The 26,531-nt window shown below is 32.7% G+C and overlaps 2 protein-coding genes across 18 annotated transcripts in view; one reads left to right on the top strand and one right to left on the bottom strand.

Annotated features, from left to right (window-relative positions):
• LOC143232193 (RNA-binding protein 39-like) overlaps positions 1 to 3,447 on the top strand; it is a 79,622-nt gene extending 76,175 nt beyond the window's left edge. For all 13 annotated transcript variants that reach the window (XR_013017427.1, XM_076467333.1, XM_076467329.1 and 10 more), the window contains one exon: positions 2,897 to 3,447. Coding sequence is in view for 11 of the 13 variants with exons in the window: in XM_076467333.1 (XP_076323448.1) it covers positions 2,897 to 3,024 (128 nt within the window). In the remaining 2 variants the exon portion in view is untranslated. The remainder of the gene's footprint in view (positions 1 to 2,896) is intronic.
• Mpp6 (M-phase phosphoprotein 6) lies at positions 291 to 26,433 on the bottom strand. 5 transcript variants are annotated; one of them, XM_076467339.1, is made up of 7 exons: positions 26,296 to 26,433; positions 22,885 to 22,900; positions 22,569 to 22,642; positions 18,659 to 18,759; positions 10,592 to 10,682; positions 9,487 to 9,569; positions 291 to 7,955 (listed from the first exon to the last, which is right to left on the bottom strand). In XM_076467339.1, exons 3-7 carry the CDS (start codon positions 22,623 to 22,625, stop codon positions 7,820 to 7,822), a joined length of 468 nt encoding a protein of 155 aa, XP_076323454.1. In that variant the 5' UTR covers positions 22,626 to 22,642; positions 22,885 to 22,900; positions 26,296 to 26,433; the 3' UTR covers positions 291 to 7,819. The 5 variants fall into 5 exon arrangements, with proteins under 5 accessions (XP_076323454.1, XP_076323455.1, XP_076323453.1 ...); XM_076467340.1 differs by having other exon boundaries at positions 22,885 to 22,949; positions 26,296 to 26,432; XM_076467338.1 differs by lacking the exon at positions 26,296 to 26,433 and adding an exon at positions 26,154 to 26,177.
• Positions 26,434 to 26,531: the final 98 nt, after the last annotated feature.

The raw sequence follows: 26,531 nt of genomic DNA, 5'->3' as shown, positions 1-26,531 counted from the left end.
TTTTCTTGTAAATTTTTTCTTTCAGAATGTTGTCTAGGCATGCAGAGTAATTTTCATTTTAAGATTAAAAATATTTTTATGCATGAGAAAATTTTTAAATTCCACATGATAAATATCTGAAGTTTATAAAAGATTTCACGTTTTTTTTTAAGGAAAAAATAAAATTGTATCTGTTATTTCACTATGAAACCAGAATTTCCAGGTGGTGAATAAATTTGACTGATCTGTATCCCCCATAAAAAAATTTAGGAAATACATATTTTTTCTTTCTTGAATAACTACAAATTATAGCTTGAAAACAAAAGTATTTAATTTAAATAGCTTAAATGTCATAAAAATATACACTTGTATCTATTTATTAGTTTTATTATATTGACCTATATAAATAAGAAAAGCAAACAATTATCTCTTCTACTTACATTTGTACTTGGTTGCTAAGCCTTAAGAAATTTTGTACATGGAGGATTAAAAGGAAATAATTTTAAGTTCTATATGTGTTCATTTGAATAACCAGAAAATAATCAATTATTGTGAAGAAGAAATGATGCCATTATACATGAAAATGGGTAGAAAAACCACTTTTGGGATAATCCGAGCTTTCAGTTGGATATTTACATTCATGTATAGAATGAAATGTATGTAAGGGACTGTTTCCAAAAATTGAAGGGATGAGTGGGAAGGACACTGTGTTTGATTCAGTGCATCAGTGATATCTAATATTTTATATTCTAGCTTTTAAGTGTTAGTAATTTGAGTACTTAATATCTACAAAACTATACTTTGTATTGTGATATCACAAACATCTAATTTGAACCAATGCTGCATTGAACAACATACATCATGATACACAAATATTGATGTTTAGGTGTATCCTTTAAATTAAGAAATTAAATAATTTATAATGACATTTTTAATTATAACTACAGTTTGATACCAAATTTTATGACAACATTCATAAAATAGTACTTGAATACAATTTTAAATGCAAGTCAGCAAATGTGATGGCATGGCCTTTGACCCATCACCTATTTTGATAGTGTCAAACAATCATAATACTTAATTTAAATCTTGATATTTTTTCTATAGAAGCTGTGTAATGTTTACTGATAATCTGCAAAAATAGTATAACTATTTTCATGGATAATTTCGGTGGCTACAGACAAGGTGGATTCCAGCAAACCAGTAGTGAAAGAATGAATTAATTAAATTTGACTTTTGCTGGAGAAAACCAACATCTTTAATACACCTTTCTTGTAGTTGGCTTTTTCAAATCTTTTCAATCATGTAATTAAAAAATATAGTAATAAATTTACTAGTTCTTTAGAATTGCAAAGGATTACTGATGATACATCCTTAACTCTAATATAAAAAGCATGAAAATAATGCACTTTTCATTCCCCATAAAAATCATTTTTATGTTAAGATAAATTTGTTAAATATATGCTTTAATGAATTTAGTTGTATTCATGATTTTAATGTAAAATTCTTAGATGCTGCATTGATGAACATAAAACTGTAAAATCCATTTAAAATTGTCTATTTTAAACATACAAATGTATTAAATTGTAAATACAATATTTCATAACAAAACTGATTTAGTTACTCATAATGGTTTTAGTTGATGATAAAATATATATGTTTAGCTACTACTATTTCTAAAATTGAAGTGTAACAGCATTTTCAAGGCATAACAAATTTTAATTCATACTTGTAAATACTTTTGTTAACCATACTCTGATTGTCTGTAGTAATTTATCTTAATGTATTTTAAGTATTTTGGCAGGAACATATCATACCATAAATTTGTAGCATGATAATAATATATTTTTTGAAAGTGAAAAGGATATTAAATATTTTATCTTTCTGCATTTTATTGTTCACCAGTTATGAAACTACAGTTTGGTGGAGATAGGGATACTGTTGCATATCAGGAGTGTATAGTAATGCTCTTACATATTTCTTTTGTTTGTTCCAAAACATTCAAAATCATTATTTCATAAATAATTTTAAAATAGAAATATTTTATTGTTGTATTCTGCAGATAACTTCCTTACTGCTTGTTAACCACATTTTGAAATTGTTTTAAAAGCCCTTTTAGTGACTTATCAGTAGTTGATAGTACTGTGACTTGTTTAGAGGAATAATATAAATTCCATAATTGAAAACTGGGTGATTTTTGATGGTCTTAATTTACCTTGACTGCTTCTGTGTATTTGGTTTAAGTGAGGTATACAGTTTACTCCAGATATTAAACATTGGTTATTTTAAAGCATGTTTGAATAGATTATTTAAATTTGCCTACTTTTGTGTTTGAAATAAATAATAAGTTAGTTTTTATACCAATTAAATGTTAAGTGTTGGTGTAATCTTGTGGTTAGTAAATAATTATACTATCAAAATTACAAGGTAGTGGCAAGTCTAAAGTTGAGTAGTTTGTACAAGCTTATGGAAGGAAATAGAGTATGGTATTTAACTATTTTCTAGTCTGGTGACAATGTATTTCTGTTTCTGCATCTGAGTTTATAAAATGTAACTGAAATACAGATACTTCAAACATAAAATGTTAGTCTGGGAGAAAATTTTACCATTTGATATAAAATTTTGGATTTTATTTAAAGTATATATTAATAAAATCTATATTAGGATAGAACTTGGCATTTATTTAACCTCATGTTATGTGCTCTTGTAATAGTTAAAAAAAATTGGGTGGAGAATAAAGTTAAAAGCATAGGAAGCAGTATTCATTAGAACTGTTATGCAGGAAATCATGTCTTATTTTTTGAGATTGCTAATAACTGGCTGCACATGAATATATGCTGGCTTCTATATACAATACTACCTTTCATAAATATTTTCAAATCTGTTATTTCCACTTATGATTTTTTTTTTATCATAGGGCGTATCATCACTGCAGCATATGTACCACTGACTAACTACCACAACTTGTTTGCAGATGCTGTGAATGTATCACCATCACTAACAGCTGAAAAATGCCTTGAAAGATTTGAGTTAAATTATCACTAAAAGTGTTTCTTAATGTATAAAGGGGTTATAGTAGTTTAATACTGGTATTTTGTTGTGAAAAATATCCTTCGTGGTCTCGATTTGAAATATTTCATCAGAAGTATTATTAATGAACTTGTTTAAATTAAGTACATTTATTTCATTTTATACTAAAATAAAACATTTTGTTATTAAAATTATTTTGATTTATTTTTGAAGAGTTTAGATAAATAAAAGTGCTTTTCTTTGTACTAAACATTTTTTGCAAAGCTGACACTTGGATACTGTCATTTTCTTCTGTATTTATTATATGCCTATTCAGGCTATAGAATGTCCTAAGGTCTATATGTATTTTTAGGACTTAAAAACTTATTCAACCAATTTGATAGTGTATCATTCTGTAAATTTTCATCCTTGTACAATTAATAAATACTTCACCTAAAATTTGTGTGCTTCAAGCTTAAAACCAAATAAGATTGCAAGAAGTTTACTTGCTTTTAAAATTCAACCTGTAAGATAAGGGTAATATATTCGGTACTGTTTTATGAACAAATGCTATTCTGTAGCAGATGCAAATTTTTCATAGTTCTTCAACTATGGACTTCCAAATTCTGGTTTTGTTACCCAGGTAGGTATTTCATGTTTATTGGCACAAAGCTACTAGGCTATCTGTATCAAACAAGATGTACTATACCATTATGGTATATGAAAAATTAAGTGAAATACATAAAATTAAGATCTGCCAGGAAGACTGAAGCATTAAGTTCAATCTTGCTGTCAGTCACCTGAAGTTGGCCTTTCCAGTCTTGGGTTCAGGTCAAAATAAAAATGTGTAAAAGAAATCGTGCTAAAACAGTATATAGTTCAATAAGAACCTTAAGTTAAAAAGACCAATAGCTCTTAAAAATGTAAAAACATGAGTGAGGTGGGCAGTATCACCTATGACACTGGCTAATGTCAAGGACAAACCTACTTTAAAGATGTTTAAAATGGCATTGTAATGAGGGCATGATAATGAAATATGTATGATTATGACCTGAGTGCCACACATTGGTTCATCAGTATCAGATAAAAGGATGTGGTGAGTTAAGAAACTGTGACCAATGTGACAGAAACAAGATGTCCAAAGAGTGAAATAAGGCTTGATTTGAAAAAGCTCATTATTGCGTTGCTCACTCCAGGTCGACTGCCAACTGGTGTACAATTTGGTTTTAATAACTGGACCATAGTCCACGTATGGTGGTGATAGAGCCAGAGCAGATGGACTTTGCTGCTCTGTCAGCTTGCTCATTCCCACAATTACCAACATAATCTGGTGTCCAAAAAAAACTGGACAGAGATAGATGATAGAGAGAAATGGGTCAGTTTGTTTTGGATATTGATAAGAATAGGGTGCTAACTAACATGGAATGATGTCAGGGCCAACAGACAGCTGAGTGAATCAGTATAGATATAGTCATACAATTCATGTATTGCATAGTTTCAATATGATTCAGGGCAAGAGAAATGGCATACAATTTGGCAGTGAACACAGAAACTGTACAGGGGATTCTGTGTGCTACAAACCATGACAGAGCCCACAGAATCACCTGATTTTGAACCAGCTGTACATATGGGAATGGATGGATCATTTGAAAGATGTTCAGCAAATAAAGAGTGATATTTCCAATCAGGAGTATCTGCCTTCATCAAATGACTCAAAGATAGGTCACAGTTGGGGATAGTAATTAGCCATGGTGGAAGAAGCCAATCTGTGGATACTGCTGTGCTATTCAAAGATAAATCCAATTTTTCTGATTGTGCTTGTATACCAAGGCTAAAAGGGAATAACAGATTTTCTATTAGAAAAAAGTGTGGCCCACTGAGGATGGAAAACACAACCCAAAGTAGAATGCAGTGGTAAAGAGCAAAATTTGGAAGCATATACTTAAGAGACAGCTGCAAATGGCATATATACAGAGGGGGTTCATGGGACTCCACCACGTACAAACTTTGGACTGGTGAGAAGTACGTAAGGCCCCAGTGCAAAGCTGAAGCCCCTGAAAGTGGATAGAATCCAACATTTTCAGTGCTGAGGTTCTGGCAGAACCATAGACCCATAGTCAAGTTTGGATTGGATAAGGGCACGAGCAGATAGAAAGATCTATAGCAGTAAATGTTTGACTGGGTGCATGAAAATAAGTGTAAGAGCCACTATTAAAGAGAGACTAGGTTGTGATTCAAGAGCATATACTTTATAGCACACCCCTCACATAAATACTAGAACTACCTCAAGGGGGATTATGCCCATTAAGATCCTCCAAAATTAAAAAGTGGGCTGGCAGTGAGGGCATCAAGGTGTAATTGATTATAACTTTTTCCAGGGGTAAGGTACAGAGAGCAAACAGTGATGATATGACTCAAGGAAATATGGATGACTAGTGCTTCCAAGGGCATATTCAGCAATAAGGATCAGGTGGGCACATGCTGATCAACCAGTAGTGACCTGTCATTTGTGACCGGTATAAGGAGTATTGTCAAATTGTGACTGTATTAGTAGGTTTTAAAAATGTTTCTTGCAAAGAAAGACATTTGGGGTGATAAAGTCAATCAAATCCTTGATGTCATTCACATTTGACTGAAAACCTCAACAGTTCCATTTGATTAGTGTGGCCAATTTATTTAGTTTGGAGGAGAATATGGCAAACAGACCTTCTGCTTATGACTACATTTCTTTTCTTTATGGATGTGGGTCTGTCACCCTCTATTGATCCTACTCTGGATCAAGTAGGCAGGTCAGTGTTTGTAGGCATATGTTCCAGTGATTGAGGGTGTGAATGAATGGTGTAATCTTTGGGGTGTCAAGAGAGGAAGAACCCATGGAAACACCTGGGCTTGAACAAGGTGAAGTTGGGCAATAACTGGAAGATGTGGTAGTGACAGAGATAGAAGTAGATATTGATTCATTAACTTTATTGATTTTGGAAGGTACTAGATTAACATGCACTGTTAAGGATTCTGTATGAGGCACAGAAATGTCTATCTGGACTCCTTCTGTGATAGTGGAATGGATTACAGCAGCATAAGTTGGACATGGAATTGGGAATAGTAATTTTCAAGCCTCTGGGTAAGTAATACTGTGAACTGTCTTTAGACATTGTACTTCTTTCTCTTCTACCCATTTAGGGCAAGAAGTAAAATAGGAAGGATGTGGACCATTACAATTAATACAATGCAGTTCTAGTTGGCATTCAAAAGCATCATGGTCTTTCCCAGCACAATGGGCACATGTCAAGGAACCATGGCAAGATGTTTTTGAATGACCAAATCATTGACAATGAAAACATCTAACAGGGTTAGGAATATAAGGCCATACCTTACAATTAAGATATCCTGCCTTGACTGTGGTGGGAGGACGTGATGTTGTAAATGTCAATATTAGAATATTTGTTGGCTCCATAAACCCGTCTTTACGAGTAAAAATTCGGCACATGGCTGTAACATCTTGGCTGGTGAAACCTGCAAGGATTTCTGACTTAGGAATGGTCTTTAACTCTCTCTCAACTGTAACTCCTCTGGAAGAATTCAAAGTAACCTCAATGGGTATATCCCCAATGACTTTTGATTTCAAGAGAAATTTAGAATGTTGTGATGAAGATACTTCCCCTAAAAGTCCCCAGACCATAACTTTTTTTACCAATTTAGGAGAGCTAGCAAGCCCTTCTAAATAAAAAATGGAGACACCTGCCCTAAGGGCTTTTTCAGTTAAAGAATGTATAATTAAAAATTGCAGGACAGCTTCAAGTTGTGAGTTTGACTGTATAAAGTCATCAGTGTGTGGTTGTTTGCCAGTAGTTGGATTTTTCTCTATGTTCTCATGCTTGTTTATTTTCTTTATATGAGGGGTATAAGGTCACTCCAGCAATGCCAGGGTTTCATGAGCACTATACCTGAACACCACTATCAGACATAATGTCCACTACACCCACTGAGGACACTGCTGTCACTCAGTTGACATTGGCCTAAATGGACTAGCTGATTGAATCTTGGGGAGCACACCAAGATTGCCTATTCAAAGCCAAAGTGGTGTGTTTGAGTTGGACCCTTCAACCACCAGGATCCTATTCTCCCCTTCATGGGTCACCATGCACGGCAAACACGCAGGTGTATGTTTAGATCCCAGAGGAGGTAAACTGAAAGTACAGAACCTTCTCTAGGAGGTACCCTCACCATGTACAGGAATTCACATTGAGGGGTTTGTTACCCAGTCTCTTTAACATCAGTCAAAAGTTATGATTATGTTTCATTATATTTTTAAAATATAATTATCATGAATCATTTTGTTGCAATAGATAAAAAAATTTAAAAGAGAGAGTAATATTAATGGCTTTAACAGCCATTACCAAATACTCATAGTTTGTAGTTAAGTGCAAACCTACATACTGGGATATCTGTGCCATGCCCAAAAAGAGCATCAAAACACAGGTTATTGTATTGCAAGTCCATAAAATATAGTAATGAATTTAAGAACTTAAGCAAGGCTTGTTTTGAAAAATATTTTAAATCACTAAACTGACCTTTCTTATAGTATAAATATTAAAACTATAATAAAGATCTAACAAAAACTAATACTTTATAATTCCAATTTTAGAAGGAAATTGTACAACTATGTATGTCATTTGGTATTTTTATGAATTTCATGTCATTCTGTTACCATCTATATAAACCTCTGGAATAGCAAGAAATTTTAAAATATACATTCTATAAACAGGTATTAAATTCCAGGATGTTATGATGTTGACAGTTTTAGTTCACATTTGGATCATCTAAATAAAACTTAATCATCTAATGGCTTCCTGAATTTCCTTTTTCTTGAATCTTTTTTAGTTTTCTCTTGCTGTTTGTTTACTGATTCTGATCTGTCTCGCTTTTTCCCAAATTTTTTTGCTATTGTACCAATTAGAGTAGAATACCTAAAGTAAGAAAAAACAATGTGTTAAACTAGAATCTTACAAATTCTTTGCTACTTACAATTCTAACAGTAGAAGTGCATGGATTTAAGTCTTATTCAATCATGAAAATCAAAATGCCAATGTGAACATAGTTAATGCAAACTGTTACAAAAATAAAATTTTTTATCAAAGATATTCTTGTGAACACATGGCTACTTAAAAGTTAAATAAATATTTTCATCTTCTTGAAACTTTTTTTTACACCCTTTAACACAATTCTAATTACCAGTTTTCCTGGTTACATATTAAATGTAATTTCTTGTACTTAAATTCCATCTGCAGGGTATCAAAGTTACTTTCATTTCACAATACATTTAAATTGAGCTCAAAATGTTTTACAAAGAAGTGTACATTACTGATAAGGAAAATTATTTGGAATACCCACAGGTCAGATTAATCTCAAAGATTATAATGGCTTTAAATTGTTCATATTTTTTGCAGAAATTAGTTTACAAAAAACATTGCACAGCTCTCTACACTAAAAATGTGTCATTTTGATCAGCCATATTGATTTTTAGTAAAATATGCCACTTTTGTAATTTCATTCTATGTAAGTTCAAAATTATTAGGTATCTCTCTGAATAATCACCATCAAATGCCATGTATTTTACACAAGTTAGCTGAATCAAAACCAGTAACATTTTACAACATAAAAGTACTGTTGATATTTCAGCAATAAAGTACTATTCATACTTTCCACAGTACAATACTGGACTTGACGGATGCACCATTCTCGTATAAAAAAATCCATGAAAATGTAATTACAAGCACTAAAATAATGCATAAAAGCAAACTTTGTGTTCATGAATCATCACTGGTGTTAAAAATACTGATTTATTCAGCAACTTCAAGCCAAATTTTAAATTCCAGAATAAATTAAATCTGTATTGTGAACTCATTATGCCTCTCCATGTAACATGAACAGAAGATCTTAAGATATTTTCATAGATAACTGAAAACTTAACATATATTAATGGTACATACATGTGTTATTTAATTTGTATCATGACTTACTGAACCTACATATTTTTATCACATGAAATTATTGCTTTATACACATAACAGTCAACTTATTTCAAATAACTATAAATAGTGCTCTCTTTGGGTATGAGTTAATGAGGTTTAGTGTAATTTGCAGATGAAAATATTCTTTTGAGTATGCATGAACTTTCTTTTGAAGTAAAATAAAAATATATATGTAAGGTCTGTTACTAATAAATAATTTGGATGAAGCCCTAAAGTGATGTAATCAGAAAAACACTTTCCATAGTGAGGTAACAGATATTTATGAACAAGAAACATAGATTTAATATCTAAAATTTACACAAGTACTGCACCAATCCAAGTAAGACTTGTATATTTGATTTATTTCAATATTAACATGGTCATTAATAGAATATGTTATCTCAAAACAATAAAAACCAACAAAATGATTTGAGTGCCAGTTAAGTTAATATACATCATGTCAAATGAGAAATCAGTGAATACATACCTTTCTGTCATTTCTTTATCTGAAATACCAGCCATTTTATGTTGATTTTGATTAGCAGCCAGTTCTCTCTCTTCCATTATTCTCTGCAAAACAATGATAAATCTCAATAAAATATTTAGCTACACATGTGTAATACAGTGTTCTGAAAATATTTTTATTATAGTATCTTATATGTATATTTTGAAATTAATTTCAATGAAATACATCTTTCTTCCTATTGAGATATAATTATAAATGATGAAATCTTGTAAGTTTATAGACTAAAAATAATAATGATTTTAATGGAGTTTCAGAAGATTTTACAAAAATAAATATTGATATTTGTGCAGCACATGATTTTGTCCATTAATTGCTTTTTCTGTTTAATAAATTGTGCAATTATGTGCACAACAAAAAATTATGTACATATAATAGTTAATTCATACATCAGTTTTCAGACAGATTCACAGAACAAATTAGAAAACTTATTAAAAATGTTCAGCACTTGGATATTATACAATCTTACTGATTACTAAATGTCTGACTGTACAAATGACATTTGACTCATCATGCTTATTATACTGTTCATAGAAATATATTAATTATTGATATTTTAGTTAACTAAGGATAATATTTCATTATTCAAGGTTTAATTTTTGGTCAAGTTATGATTCTACAAAATGTCAGGCTTAACTTGCCCACTGACACTAAGAAAATATTTTGCTTCATTACAAGAAACATCTGATATGGATGTTTGCAAATGCATCTATGACTGACTTTAAAAATATTCAGTGTGTGTGTCATACTATTTTATTTGTCTTTCTCATAATCAAAATTGTAAGTGTAATTAATACATAATCACAATCTAGCTGTATACTTATCCACTTATCTCTGACAAGTCTAGATTTATTTCACGTTTTATTCACTTAATTCAGGAAAGTATACCTAAAATATTAAATTATAAAATTAAATTTCAGGTGTATTTAAAATATTTTTAGGCACAGTTTTCATCTACTTTAATTTCAAAACAATAGGTTATATATTACTTCTTTAAATTAAAAAAAACACTTTCCTTTATAAGATTTCTTGACATATTATTCTGTTATTCCTTGTATTTTTATCATACCTCTATCCTTGGATTCATGCCCCTAAAAGACATCCTACCACTTACAAGTTCTTCACAGGGTCCAAAACTGGGTTCAATAATGAATTTTTCCCTGAATTTAATTAAGAACAAGTTTGTCAATATGAAAATATTTATCATTAAAAAAAAACCAAAAAACTAAAGAGTTGAATCAATATATCAGAACATTTTAATAAAAACTGTCCCAACCAATCATTAGGTCAATAAAGTACTCAACTTTGTTTTTTTTAATCTTATTCTAAAAGTGTCGTTATTTGAAAAAATATTTTACGTATTTTTACTTGTGAATAACACAATTCTATATTGAAGCCTAACGACAAAGTGTCTCAAAACATAGCACAGATAACCCTCGAGTAGCTTTGTGCGAAATTCAAAACAAACAAACTCGAAACATTTCATATATTATATTAAGACTATCAATTAAATATTAATTTGTTCAAATCTAAAACCTATAATTCTGCATGCCAGGCAGATACTTCAACCAAGTAAAAAACTATCGTCTTCTGAATGGCACACAAGTTTTTTATCTGCATTACTTCACTGTTTTTCAATTTTTAATTCTTCAAAAAAATATGTAATCTGTAATTTCTCAAACTTAATACACGTACACTCCCAAATATAATACACATAGACAAAAAGAGTGAAATTTGCCTTTCCTCTGTAAATGTGTACCTAGATTTTTGCAATACTACAGTCAAAGTAATTCTTTGATGAAAAAAAATGTTACGATAATTATTAATAGTATGTTTGCCATAGTGCCTTGCTATCTCTGCAACTGTGACCAAAATAAAAATATTGTTAAATTATCAGAGAATTTGAAGGTTTCATCAAAATGACTTGTAGTTTTCAATATCAAAAATAATGTTTCAATAACTAGTTTTGTATTTCCAAATATGAGTATAAATAAATCTTAAAAATGACTAGATTTTACTTCTTGATCATGCTATTTCAAAAACCATGTTTAAAGTACTAAAAATGGGAGACAATTCCAATTCATACTTAAAAACAGAGAGAAATGATGTCTCATCAAATCACAACATTTCTAGTAAATATTCAATACTCTATGTATCAAAATTTGTGCTTTTTCTTGTTCCTGGGCAGAAAGTGTTTTTTCCCAATTGCTTATGCCTAAAGTAAATGGAAAAGACCTATTATTCTCTTCAAACTTTGCTTTTGTGACCTGGGGAATGAAATTTTCAAATTTACCCATTTTCCAGAACATTCCAGGTAGATTCAGTGCTGAGTAGCTGATAGAGAATTTTCTTGAACTTACAAGAATTTTCAAGAACTTTCTAGAATTTTGTAGAACTTACGAGAATTTTCTAGAACTTTCCATAGTAAAATATATACAAGGGCTCACCACTTCAGTTAGTTCCAGCTGCCCAAGAGAACACATAGACCTATCTGATTTTATCAGAGATGGCATCAAGAAGGTGCAAGCATTCTCCAGATGCATTCTGCTATGTATGTGGCCAATTTATCAAGACAAGAGAGAAAAAGTACTCTGTGACAGCATCTACTATAATGTGTGAAGCCTAGAAAGCATATTTTGGTATCCCTGTTGGGGTTCAAGACAAACCCCAGGCACCTCATTTTACCTGCGAGCACTAGAAAAAACTAGAAGGTAAGACAGACAATTTTTGCTTGCTTGAATAGTAAAATTTTATATTATACAAAATTTAGACCTTTCAAAATTTAATATTTTTTTTTTTTATAATTTACAATAGTATAGAAAAATATCAAAATATTTTACATGAACCTCTAACACATTAGCTGTGGATGAAATAAATTTATTCTTCATAATAATTTTATTTTGCTCTTTTGCAGGATGGTACAGCAGAAAAAAGAGTGTCATGAAGTTCACTATTCCAAGAATTTGGTATGAACCCACTGACCACTCAAGCAATTGCTACTTCTGCATGGTGGATCCTTACAAACATCAGGCTGGCAAGAATGCATCTGCTATCATGTATCTGGACCTTCCATCATCCATTGCCCCAGTGCCACACTTCCCTGAGCTCCCTGTATCCACTCTGCCAGAGAGAAAGCAGCCATCCTCAGAAGAGAGCACCAAATCAGAAAAGGAGGTAGACATTAAAGATCCAGATTACAATTTCAGAGGTGCAGCTGGTGAGAGAAACCTATACTACCCCCAATCAAAGAGACCTCAATGACTTGATCAGAGATCTATGGTCTAACAAAGTCGAATGCTGAGCTTTTGACATCTAGGCTCAAGGAGTGGGATATGATAGATGAAAGTGTGCAAGTTCCAAGTCAGAGGAAGCATAACCAAAATTTTTCAAGAGTCTACTCGTCAAGATTGGCTCTACTTCTGCTACAATGTTTTCGGCCTGTGCGAGGCAACTGAAATTGCCTTTAACCAAAATAAGTGGTGCCTCTTCCTTGATAGCTCATCCAAAAGCCTCAAAGCTGTGTTGCTCCATAATGAAATTAAGTATTCATTTCTTTCCCTGGGTCATTCGGTGCACCTCAAAAAAGGAATACAACAGTGTCAATAACTTCCTAGGAGCCCTGAAGTATGATGAGTATGGCTAAGAGGTTATCAGAGACTTCAAAATGGTGGCATTCCTGATGTGTCTCCGAGGAGGCTTTACCAAGTTTCTGTTATCTTTGCCTTTGGGACAGCAGGGACACTGCAGCACACTACAACAGGAAGCACTGGCCACAATGGACTGAGTTCTCTGTGGGGAGGCACAATGTCAAGTGTGAGCCACTAGTGGACCTATAGAATGTGTTGTTCCCACCACTGCACATAAAATTGGGTCTTATGAAATAGTTTGTCACAACTCTTGATAAGGTCTCTGCAGCCTTCAAGTACCTTCCAGACCTCTTCCCTAAGCTGTCTGAGGCAAAGGTCAAAGCTGGTGTCTTCATTGAACCACAAATAAAGAAGATCCAGTAGTGCACAGAATTCCCTAAGAAGCTCAGTGGGAAGGGAAAACAAAGCATGGGGCAGTTTTGTCATAGTGGTTTGTGGCTTCTTGGGCAATTGCAAGGCCAAAAATTATGTGGAACTGGTTGAGGCTCTGGTGAAGAACTACAGCAAAATGGGCTACCGGATGTCCATGAAAGTCCATATTCTTGATGCTGATCTTGATAAGTTCAAGAAGAACATGGGAGCATACTCAAAGGAGTAAGGCAAGCACTTCCACCAAGATATACTGGACTTTGAATGCCGCTACCAAGGAGCTTATAACAAAAACATGATAGGAGACTATATTTGGGAGCAGATACATGAAAGTGATTTACATTATATTCACAAATCTCGAAAAGCTACTCACTTCTAAACATTTTTGTTCAATTTTGTATAACTTTAGTATAAATACATGTAAATCTTGATTCATATGTTGTTTTATTCAGACCTTATGTAAATAAAAATGTGCAAATTTGCCTGTTTTTACATAAAAAATAGGTTAATTCCTAATTTTCTTTATCCAGGTCACAAAAGCACAGTTTGAAGAGAATAATGACCATTTTCTGTACTTTTACAACATAAGCAATTAAGAAATAACACACACTATCCAAGAACAAAATTTTTGTTACACAGTGTTATCATTCACAATAAATTTTGGAAAAGATAGTATAGATTAGCTGGAAAATAAAGTTCATTATATTTGGAAGTTGATTGGTTGGTTTGGCATTTTATAGCACAAAGAAATTGGGCTGTCTGCACTAAACATCTGATAAAAAGTTAAAATTAATGTAAAACAAAAGGAAGTTTAATTTCTGAATTAAAAACATAAATGAAATTAAATCCAATTTTTATATCTAGTCTACAGGGGTAAGAGAAAAACAATAGTGATTCAAGTTGTAAAGGACATTCTGTAGAATAACTGTAATTATAATAACTCGTGAGAATGACTAATGGGGAAGTTCAAAATTCAACATTAGTCACCTGAAGTTGGCCTTTCCAGTCTTGGTTTTGAGTTATTTGGCATTATGGTTGTTTTCAGAAAGTAAAGAAAAAAGTTTAAAAGACTTGTTGCAAAATTTCAATTATTTTAACTCACTAGAATGACTAATGAGTAGTTCAAACATCAGTGTTAGACACCTGAAGTTGGCCTTTCCAGTCCTGGTTTCAAGTTATTTGATGTTACGACCATTTCCTAATGTTAAATCAAACTAGAGGTACTTTAATTTTTAAAAGGAAATCACATTAAAAAAGGTCTAATTTGTAAAATAAAAAACTTAAATAACATTAAAAAGATTAAAGGCTTTTAAAAACTAAAAACATTTCTAAGGTGGGCAGTGTCACCATCACTAATAACTGTCTAATATATATGAATAAATTTGGGGACAAAACATGTCTAAAATGGTGCTGTCATTCAGAGCCATAACAACTGCAAGACAGTAAAATGTGCCTTATTGTGGCCTGAATGTTGTACAGACAACACATTGGCACATCAGTCCAAGATAAAAGAAAATGATGAGTTAAAACTGGGACCAATGCGTGGTCTAGTCAGGACAACTTTCCGATCCTTACGGAAGATGCACAAAGTCCAAGAGAGGGTTTTATTTGGGTAGCTTGTTTTCTCGTTGCTCACTCCAATTCGACTGCCAACTGACATGGAGCCGAGCCTTGAATACAGAACCATAGCCCATGTATGGAACAGGCACAGTAGTGACAGTGCCAAAGCAGACAGATTTAGCTGTAGTGTCGGTTAGCCTGTTCCCATGAATACCAACGTGGCCTGGTATCCAGTAAAATTGGATAGAAGTAGATGTTAAAGTGAAATGGGCCAGTTGGCTTTGAATGTCGGTGAGAACTAACATGAAGCAATTCCAATGCCAGTAGAGAACCAAGTGAGTCAGTATAAATAGTGCAATTTGAGTACTGCTTAGCTTTTCTGTGATCAAGGGCAAGAGAAATGACATAGAGCTCAGCAGTGAACACAAGCTGGAGAGGGGAGTCTGTGTGCAACTATTGAACCACAACAAACCATGATAGAGTTCACAGAGTCACATGATGTTGAACTATCTGTATAAATAGGAATGGAAGGATGTTCACCAAATAACAGACAGTATTTCCAATTGGGAGTATCTGCTTTTCTCAGATGACTCAAAGAAAGGTCACATTTAGGGATTGTAATAAGCCATGGTGGGATGATCTGACCAGTGGATACAACAATGTTATCCAAGGACAGACTGAATTCATCCAACTGCACCTGGATACAAAGGCCAAAAGGAGCAATGGCAGATTGTCTGTTCTGAAAAAGCATGGCTCACCGAGGAAGGAAAACACAACCCCAAGTGGGATGCTGTGGTAAAGATCAAAGCTTCAAAGGTGTAGAGGAGATTCATGAGACTCTGTGTATAAGCTCTGAAACGGGCGATTGCAGGAAGTCCTGTGCAGAGCCATAGACCAGTGACTAATAGTCTAGTTTTGATCGAATAAGAACATGATATATCTTCAGCATAGAACATCAATCTGCTCTCCAAGAGGTGGAAGAGAGGCCATGGAGGATGTTCAGTGCTCTTGTACATATGACTTGTAGTTGCTTGACCTGTGGTATAAAGGTCAGCTTAAGGTTAAAGATAAGCCCCAATAACTTTGTCTCAGGGACCACAGGTAGTAGAACTTCACCAATACAGAATTCAGGATTAGGGTGAATACCCTATTGGCAGCAAAAGTGCATGCAAATGGTTTTAGAGAGAGGGAGAGAAGTTAAAACTGTTTGCTGTGGTTCACTTCAGTAAAGGATTGAGGGCAGTCTGTAGCTCAATATGACTCATGTTCGATAATTAACATGAGATGTCAAAGTCGTCAACATAGATCCCGTTTGCAACAGTAAGAGGGTGTTGTTCAGTGATGGCATTAATCTTTATACTGAAAAGTGTGACACTCAAAACATTGCCTTGAGAGACTCCAAGTTCCTGTAGAAAAGAATGGGAAAGTGTTGAACCCACACAAACTTAGAATTGCCTGTCCATTAAAAATTTGTTAATAAAAATGGGCAAATGATCATGTAACCCATAAAAATGGAGGTCTCACAAAATGTCACACGTCCATGCAGTGTTATAAGCCTTCTTAATGACAAAGAATATTGATACAAAATGTCGTTTGAAAAAGGCTTCTCTGATTGATGTTTCAAGTCCATTAAAAATTTGTTAATAAAAATGGGCAAATGATCATGTAACCCATATAAATGGAGGTCTCACAAAATGTCACATGTCCATGTAGTGTTATAAGCCTTCTCAATGACAAAGAATATTGATACAAGATGTTATTTGAAAAAGGCTTCTCTGATTGATGTTTCAAGTCGAATCAGGTGGTCCATGGTTGAGCACTGTCATCAAAACCCACACTGGGTGAGTGAGAGAAGGTTGTTTGATCCTAGGAACCAAACAAGATGAGCATTAACCATCCTCTCTAAAGTCTTACAGAGACAGCTAGTTAAAGCAATTAGACAGTAGTTTGAAGTAATCTTGGAATTCTTCCCAGACTTAGAGAAAGGCAGGACAATAGCCCAGCACCAGGCATAAAAAAAAATTCTCCTGCCAGATCCAGTTAAAACAATCAGAAGAAAAGCAGGAGATAGATGGTGCAGCATCTCGTAGTGTACATCATCAGGTTTGACCTATGTAGGGCTAGTTTGAGTTCCACCAGTGTAAAGGGGCAATTACTGTTACAAAGACAATCAGCTCAAAAGAGAGAGGTGAGCACTGTGCCTGAGTCTTAATGGCTAAGAAGGTGGAGGCTTTCACCTGGAGTATAAGCAATGCTCTAGGTATCAAATACTTCCTGGCCATCACAGAGCAAGATCAAGAGGGGAACAGAATTATATTATCCACTGACCCTTCAAATCTTCTCCCATATGACTTTGGAATTGGTGATAAAAGATATGCTGGTTGTGAACTTAATTCAAGGTTCCTTCAACCATGTGCACAGACCTGCTGGAAAGCGATGTGGTTCAAGAGTGTGGGATACTAATGCAAAGTATCCCAGGCCTGTTTTTGAGCCTTCCATACCATGTGGCAGGCAGGATTCCACCAAATATAAGGATATTGTGGAAAACATGTCTAGGTTTTTAGGAATACATTGAGCAGCTGCATTTATAATACAGTCAGTTATTAGTGCCACGTACTCATCTGCTGTTAGCTTATAGATGATGGCAGGATCAAGTTCTGTGAAAGAGGGCTAGTTGGATTGATCCAGCTTCCATCGAGTCACAAGGGGTCGGGTGGCTTTGATCGCGCCAGTCTCTCAAAAGTATAGGAAAATGATCACTGCCTCATGGGTTATTGCCAACCCTCCATGAAAAGTGGAGAATAGCAATCTGAGAGCATACGCTTTATGAAGCAACTCCTCCAAGCACTATCAGTTCTTCCCCAGAGGGGATTATATCCATTAAAGTCCCCCAGGATTAAAAATGGAGATGGCAACTATTCAACGAGAGCATCAAAGTCTGATTGATCATAGGTCTCTCCAGGTGACAGGTAGAGAGAACAAACAGTGATAGTATGACCAAAGGAAACATGGATGGCTAGAGCCTCCAAGGATGTGCAGAGTGGTAAAGACAGGGTGAGCAAGTGCCACCCTCCATGCAATCCTCCATCATACAGCCTGCTATTTTTACAGAAAGAAAACTGCTGAAAGGTGACTGTATCAACAGGTTTCAGAAATATTTCCTGTGAGGAAAGATACACAGGATGGTAGGAAGCAAAGGCTGTCCATCTATGGGAATTCAAGGCCAACGTGGTGTGTTAGGGTTGGTCCTCTCCTCCCTTTCACAGGTTACTACACACGGCAAACACATGGGTGGATGTTTAGATCCGAGAGGAGGTAAACTGAAAGAACAGAACCTTCCCTGGGAGGTCCCCTTCACCACGTACAGGAATCGAAACTGAGGGGGAGTCTAAAGTACGAGAGAAAACAACACATTTGAGACATCTCCAGTAAGTGTTAAAACATGGAATAACTGTATCACTTCAGGCATTCTTAGAAGCTTGTGGTGTAACAGGTGATTAACTTGCCCTAACACATAGTTCAAAATCTTTAGGAGCTGAAAACTCATTTGAATAAATTACCCTTCTTTCTTCAAATCATGTATGATATGATTTTCAAGTATAGTCTTTCTCTCTTCTTCTTCAGCTTCTTTTTGAACTTTCTCCTTGCTTCTCTTCATAAACTGCAATAAAAAGAAAAAGAAAACAATTTTTCATTACTTCAAATAAAAACATGAAAGGAACAGCTTATAAATTTATAAACATGTAGCCAGAAACTTAGTTGTTTTTATTTATGTAGTAAAAATTATATTACACTATGAATGGATTCTCCCTACAAAAAGATATTTTATTGGTTACTTAATTGAGTATGATAGCTGTTTTAGAAAGTTAATTAGCTTCATCTAGAATAAACATTAAAAACTTGTACTGTAGTAACTTTTTAATATTCATGTCTGTATGTGAAATAATGCAGATTTTATCATTTTTTTCACTGCAACTGAACAAGTTTCTCTTTGAAGCCATTCAATATACTAAAGCTTACAGCAAAAACTGCTAGATATAATGTGGCAAAATCTATGTTGCAGCACATTTGTTAGTGCACAGACCCACTCATTGTACAGTGCCATCCCCAATTCTAAACCCATAAACAAGAAGATAACTGGTTAGCAGCAATCACTGTTACTTTATTATTATTTGTTGTTTTATTATTATTTCCAGTGTAAATAAGATGATTTTTAAAATGCTACTTTTACTGTTGTTGCATGGTTGAGAAGTTAGGAACCAGTCTTGATACAGGCTCTTCACTCTTCATTAATCCTTTCAGGTTGTTTTTAGTCATAATACCTAATTCAATTTGATATAAGTAACACCTACCATTTGCATTTTGCAAACATCAGCTAAGCTTACCAAGTCAAAATGCTTTATTTTCCTGATTCCCATTCTGTTATGTATGAAATATTGTCCTTTAATTAAAACTTAAATATGTCACACACTGAATATTTAAAACTTACCAATTCTTTAGTGACTTATAATGTTTATCCTTCAAGAAAGCTAAAAATACAAAGTGTGAAAGACTGGAAATGTGTACAATATCAACACTGCTAGGCCTAATAATAAGCCTGGAAATCTAACAGAATTAAACCAAAACTAACTCTGACATAAATACTGAGAATTACTTATTCAGGTTTTCATAATAAAAATAAACAGCTAAATAAAATATATTTGAATTCTAATATTCCTTTTTATTTCTTATTTTAATGGATAAGAACATTAGCAAAGAACTTTAATGATTAAATGCAGATTTATAGTTTTCTAGCAATGATGGTTGATTGATTTAGTGTTTTATGGCACAAAGCAGCTAGGCTATCTGCACCAAACGTCCGGTAAAAAGGTAAAAATAAATGTAGTAAAATACATAAAAGGTAATGAAGGTAAAACAAAACAGCATTGAAAAACAAAAAAAGTATAAAATCAATGTTAACACTTAGTCTACAATGTTAAGAGAGAAAGCAGAGAAAGAGAAGTTGTAAAGGACTGTCTCTAGCAAAATGGAAATGATCATAACCTGCCAGGAAGACTAACAGGTAAATACAAGAACCACAATCAGTCACCTGAAGTTGGCCTTTCCAATCCTGGTTCCGGGTTATGTGTCATAACAGCCATTATCAAAAGGTAAAGTAATAAATGTTTTAAAAGACATGTAGCAAAATTGTAATAATAATTTGCCAAATGTTTGGTAAAAAGGTAAAAGTGGTAAAATTCATAAAAGGAAATGAAGGTAAAAACAAAACAGCAATTAAAAACATAAATGGCATAAAACCAATGTTGACATCCAGTCTACAAAGTTGTAAAGGACTTTCTGTAGCATAATGGTAATGATCGTAACCTGCCAGGAAGACTAACAGGTAAGTACAAGAACCACCGTCAGCCACGTTGGCCTTTCCAGTCCTGGTTATTGGTTATGTGTCATTATGGCCAGTATCAAAAAATAAAGTAATAAAAGTGTTAAAAGACATGCAGCAAAATTGTAATAACAACTCGCCAGGACGACTGACGGGTAGTTCAAACAGCAGCATTAGTCACCTGAAGTTGGCCTTTCCAGTCCCGTTGTAGCAGTGAAAGTGAAAATGTTGCTTCAAAAATACAAGTAGAATTTGAAAAGGAACAGTGAACAAGAAAGGTGTTAAAAAGGCTGGATCATGTGTGGTAAAAATTAAATTGTGCTTAGTTCAAAATATGTAATTTGCATAAAATTCTATTTCATCACTCTTGATTTATGCACTAAAATAATCAACGAAAGATTCAGCATTGAAGAATTATCACTGCTAAAAACATTTGTAGTTCAATACCTTCAGTTGAAAGAGATGGAAAAACTGAGGCAGGATACAGGTTATGATACAAAAGAGGTCAATCCACAGATGGCAATGTAGGAATACAGACTTCTAATCCACAGAAAAAATCACACCCACTGACTATACTAAAAGATATTTATCAGATTCTTAGCAACAGCACCTTGCTAGATGCAAACATCCACATTACAAAACCATACCAGCTAGACCTGACACTTTATAGTATTTTGCAGTAATAAGAGAAGCTTCTAATTTCTAAAGTTTGTGAAAAATTGTTCAAGAACCACCACAAAATAAGGCTGCTTGAATGACGTAACGTTAAATGTACTACAAACAGAGAACTGAATAAGCAAATCTGGAGTGTTAAGAACAGAGTACTCTTCAATGACTACTTAGATAACATATACAACTTACAACCCCACCTGTATGTAATGAGAATAACCATTCATGTGATAGCACATCACTCTGAATAAATGCAATGTTTGGCAGTCTGATTTATGCATATCTAAGGCCATTTTGTTAGATAATCTTGATCTAAAAGAAAACTTGGCAAAAATGTGCATCCAGCATTTGCAAGCCTACATATGCAGCATTTTATGTTAAATAAAGGTTAGCTTTTTTATGCTTGTATCAAATCTCATTTTATATAATGCTTAACACCGATTCAGTTAAGTAGGAAATTTCTAGCTATTTAGTAGACCTATCAGATAGGTCCAAGTTATATTTATTTTAAACAATATATACACAAGATTACATTGTAATGTCAAGTTACATTTGTTCAAGACTAACTTTGCATATGCATAGATTAAAAAATTTGAACAAAATATTAAAACCGGTTGTGAAGCTAATAAGTCATTTCAATTATCCTATGAAATCAAACTTTCATAGTCTGAAATAAATTATATGAAAGAGAATGAGTCGAAGGCTAATGCTAGAACTGTAATACTATGAAATGAGTTTGTCTGATGACGTGTTATATGCTTAAGCTGAGAAGAAAATTCCCTTATACTTTTTACAAAGGTAGTTTGTATGAATATTTGTGGAAAAGTAAAATTGACTCAAAGTTTAAAGTACCTCATTTAGTAATAGGGGTCATTAAGTTTTCCATATTTCAACTGTTATGTACAGCTTATATAAAAATGAAATAAGCTGTATTAAAAGTGAAAATGGCAGGAATAAAATTGAAAACAACTTTCCAGGAATTAAAAGTATTACCTCAGAAATAGCAATAATGATGATGCTGTCTTATTAAAACTTGGGTATTGTGAGAAGTAGATACTACAGAGCAACTTCTCCCATCTTCCGCTAAGTTATGATTTCATGGAGGTTCTTCACTAAATATCAGTAATGACCTTAATTGTGACATTCTGTAGCTTTAGTGATAATGTATTATTAGATATGATACCAAAAGAAACAAACTATTATGCAGTCTTTATAAATATAACAGATCATATAAGAGCTTTACTTTCATTAATACATGAATAAAAGTTATTAAAAAGTGAAATAAACAAAAGGCCTTTTTCTTCTAAGCTTGTGGAAAGAGTTGGTGATAGAATTTAACACAAAACAAGAAAATGTACATAAATATGTGAAAATCAAGGCTGACATTAAAGGATATAATATAAATTCAAAACTACATGTACCTTCATGTCTAATACATGTTTAGAAAGCTTTGCTTTTTCCCTAGGTTGCATAGTCATCTTTTTCTTATCAAAACCTACAATATATAAAAAAATATTATGTGAAATAAAAATAAATAACTTACTTTTCACTAACTCCATCACAAACAAGATTAAAACCACCCATAAACATTTATAATGAAGTAAAAATATATACATACAAAATTTATTTTTTATTATCTAATAATAAATCTTTGACTTAAACATATTTCAAACTTTCTCTCAACATTAAAACAAAACTATTAGTAATTTTAGGCAAGGCATAAATGTAGAGGTTTACCTTTAATAGACTGATCCTGTCCATTTCAAGAGTGGGACAACATGGCAGGGCAAGTCAAGGTAAAACTATGATTCTTAGTTATATTTTCCATAAAATACAATCCACTTTGCAATTTACATATTTTACATATCAATGTTTCATGCAAGTTCCAAATGAATATACAACACATCTTATTTTTAAATTATAAACTGACTAAGAATATATTTGGGAAATTGTAAAAAGGTTCAAAAATGCTTTGGCATGATTAAAAAACCAAAATACATTAATCTGATACATTTATACAGATCTTTGTTATAAGTTTGTGTTTTTTTTTTTGAGAGAATATTAAATAATAATAATTGTAAACTGTGCCAACTAAACTATATGTAAAAAATAAAAGAATAACAATGTAATAAGATTTTTGAAAGAAATGAATCAGTAATTCATCACAGGCTGAAATAATCTGTATTTTTTTTCTTTCATAAATACATACAATGAAGGCCAGGTGCTAGAAATCATAATGTATTTGTTTTTATTGTTAAAATAAAGGCTTAGTAACACTTAAAATAACTGCAGTGGTAACACATGAAAAAGATTGACTTCCTGATACATTTTTCAGAGTACGAGGATTACAAGAAATGCTTAAATGAGAAAATTAATATTCTTGAAAAATTCTTACTAGAATTATTAGGAAGATTAATACGTAAAATATTCAAACCAAAATTATTGTTGTTCACATATAAAAAAACATAAAACTCCTTATTTGAATGATCAATACACTAGTCATTTAGAAATTACACTAAAGTAGAAAATTAGTTATGCCACAGTTAAGTTAGCATCGAAAACAGCAAAAGGAAGTGAATAAAAATACTGGTATTTTAAACTATGATATAACTGTCATTACAAAAAATAACTTTTTTCAACAATTGTCACTTAATTAAAAATTTTGATTGAATTCAATTGTACTGACTTTTCTTGGTATAAAATAAGAGGAAATTTTAGATTTTGTAACAGTGGAGACATAAGAAATTTGACATAAGTGAATTTTGAGGAAGATTTTTTTTCAGTAGATAACATTCCTTATTTTGCTTCAGACTGTAACTGTGTCTTGACAGGTTTGTTTGGTGAAAGGCAGTTAGTCAACATCACCCAACACCAATCTATGCACTAGTTTTGTCACACCAAATTGTTTTGAATTTTGAACTAAGTTACATGAGGGCTATCTGCATTAGCCATTCCTAATTTTGCAGTGGAAAACTAGAGGGAGGGTAGCTAGTTATCATCATCCACTGCCAACTCTTGGGCTACTCCTTTACTGACGAACAAGACTGACTTTCATATTACAATGCCCCTCGTGTTTGGTATGACTGGGATTTGAACCTGTGACCATCATATTATGAGTCAAGCACCCTAACCACCTGGCCATGCCAAGCCCACACCAAATAGCTAGAAATACAACATTATTTGTATCTGATAAAACTATGAAATACAGTTTGCCTATTTTAGCATTCTATTGTATTTCATTCTTTCACAATTTCTCCTACATTCCCATTTATGAGCAAAAATTGTTCATTTTACATAAATATTTTCACCTTTTGTTCCTCCTATAAACTTTTTTGGTCATATTTAAGTACTAATCCAAACACTCATGCTATGGATCTATTTATAAATTTTACAATTTATACATTTCAGTAACTGAGCTAAATTGATCACACCAGTCAAAGTACATTGATATGAAATTCAATAAACATAATACCTACAAATTAGACCAGGCTTGGATTTATTTAATTCCATTATCTTCAAACATATTTTTTCTTTACATGAACAAAAGAAAAAATTCCTTTAACGATAGGCAATGTGTGAAGACATTAAAATTTCCTGTTTGCAATCAACATTGTTTTCTTATCACTTTTGCACTCATACTAGTTGAGCCTACTTCCTCCTGTGAAGCTAAAATTTTTGGAACTGTAATAATAATGACTGAAAGAATGTAAATATCTTTAGAAATGCACAAATAAACACAGAAAGAAAAATAAGATAGACTATTTGCATAATTAAAAACAGTTTTGGCCAGACATGATGGACAAATCAACGTCTTACTAGTACACTTAAGTAATCCCTTATGTATGATTCACTTTCTTTCACTAAATATACATTGAATATATTGTAGCTGTACATCTGCTAACCCTCATTAATGGTAACTGTGTAACTGAAACTATTTAGCTATAAATAATAATAAAGATTTTACCTTTCGTTGTGCAAAAAAAAAAAAAGTCTAGTTTACTCTTAATAGCAAAACTTGCCTGAATACAAATCTTCAATAGACATAAATTGAAAAATGAAATACTTCATTAAATAAAACTGGTTATTTTTAAAACTACCATTTTTCTGTATTTTTCTTCAGGTTTCACCTGTATAATGACAGGTTTGGTGAATTACACCAGGTCTAATAAATTAGGCATTGCTAATTTGTATGTGACAGGCCAGAGGAAAGGCAGTTAGTTATCATCCAACAGCAATTCATGTATTACTTTTGATTTCACTATTACTCTTATAATGCATGCAGAAGCCTCATATTGCATAAAAATATTTTCTTTTCACTTGAAAAGGAACCAAACCTACCATTGACTTAGTGTTAAATATGAGTTTATAGCACTAAAAATTGGATTATCATATTCACAGTGAATACAGCACAGAAAGTCCATGATGCTACTTCCTGCTTTATAATAATGAAACATACTGGACCTCATATACACAATCAGGCACATTAAATTTAAACACTACGTTACAGTAAGTGCATCTGGTTCATTATGGCTGGTAATAAACTATCATTTGAATTTAAACTTAGATTTCCACTTTTGTGTAGTATCTGGCATTTATAAACAATCACTAAATAATTTTGATAAATATGCCTTTAACAACATCTTTCTTCTGGAAGAAAAACATGAATACTGTGATAAACTCCAAAGTCCTTGAATACTTCCTTATGGGAAAAGCAAAACCCTTGAGTCTGAATTTATTTATTTAGACTATGTTAAGTTTTTCGATTTTGTTCGATCATTTGAAAACTACCCAATCTTTTCTAAACCTTAACTTAAAGTTGTTTCAGTCATAAATTATTACTACTACTGCAATAGCAATGCTAGTAAAAGCAATACAGCAATAATAATCAATTTAAAGGCAATAATACATATTCATGTAGAAACTAACTGCTATACTCTAATATTTTGTTTACGTTAGAATTACATTGTAATTTGCAGATATTAGCGCAATTACCGTAGCATAGATACAGCAAGCATACACTATAAAACGGGCGCTTTATTATGGCAAATGTCGTGTAGCACATGATCGTAAGTTGAATGATACAACACCAACTAGACAACACTCTTTGCGAAAAGAAGCTATCATTTTAATATTCATCTTACTACTTACTTAATTCTGAAGTTCTTAAATGCAAGGAAACAAAAATAAATATTCAAATAAGTTTGTTATGTTCTTATTTTACAATTGAACGTAAATATAATTTTATAACCGTCCTCACCAACCCCGAGTCACAAAATAACCTCAGCGCCCACTGTTGTGTAAAAGTCGCATTTCGGAACAGTTAAGTTTCCTTTTAAAAAGTATTCACTGCTACCAAAATGTCATATTTTAGTAAAACACAAGTA

This window comes from Tachypleus tridentatus, chromosome 11 (genome assembly GCF_004210375.1).
Source record: "Tachypleus tridentatus isolate NWPU-2018 chromosome 11, ASM421037v1, whole genome shotgun sequence".
In the NCBI taxonomy this organism is placed as follows: domain Eukaryota; kingdom Metazoa; phylum Arthropoda; class Merostomata; order Xiphosura; family Limulidae; genus Tachypleus; species Tachypleus tridentatus.
This window is presented reverse-complemented; position numbering and strand designations above follow the sequence as displayed.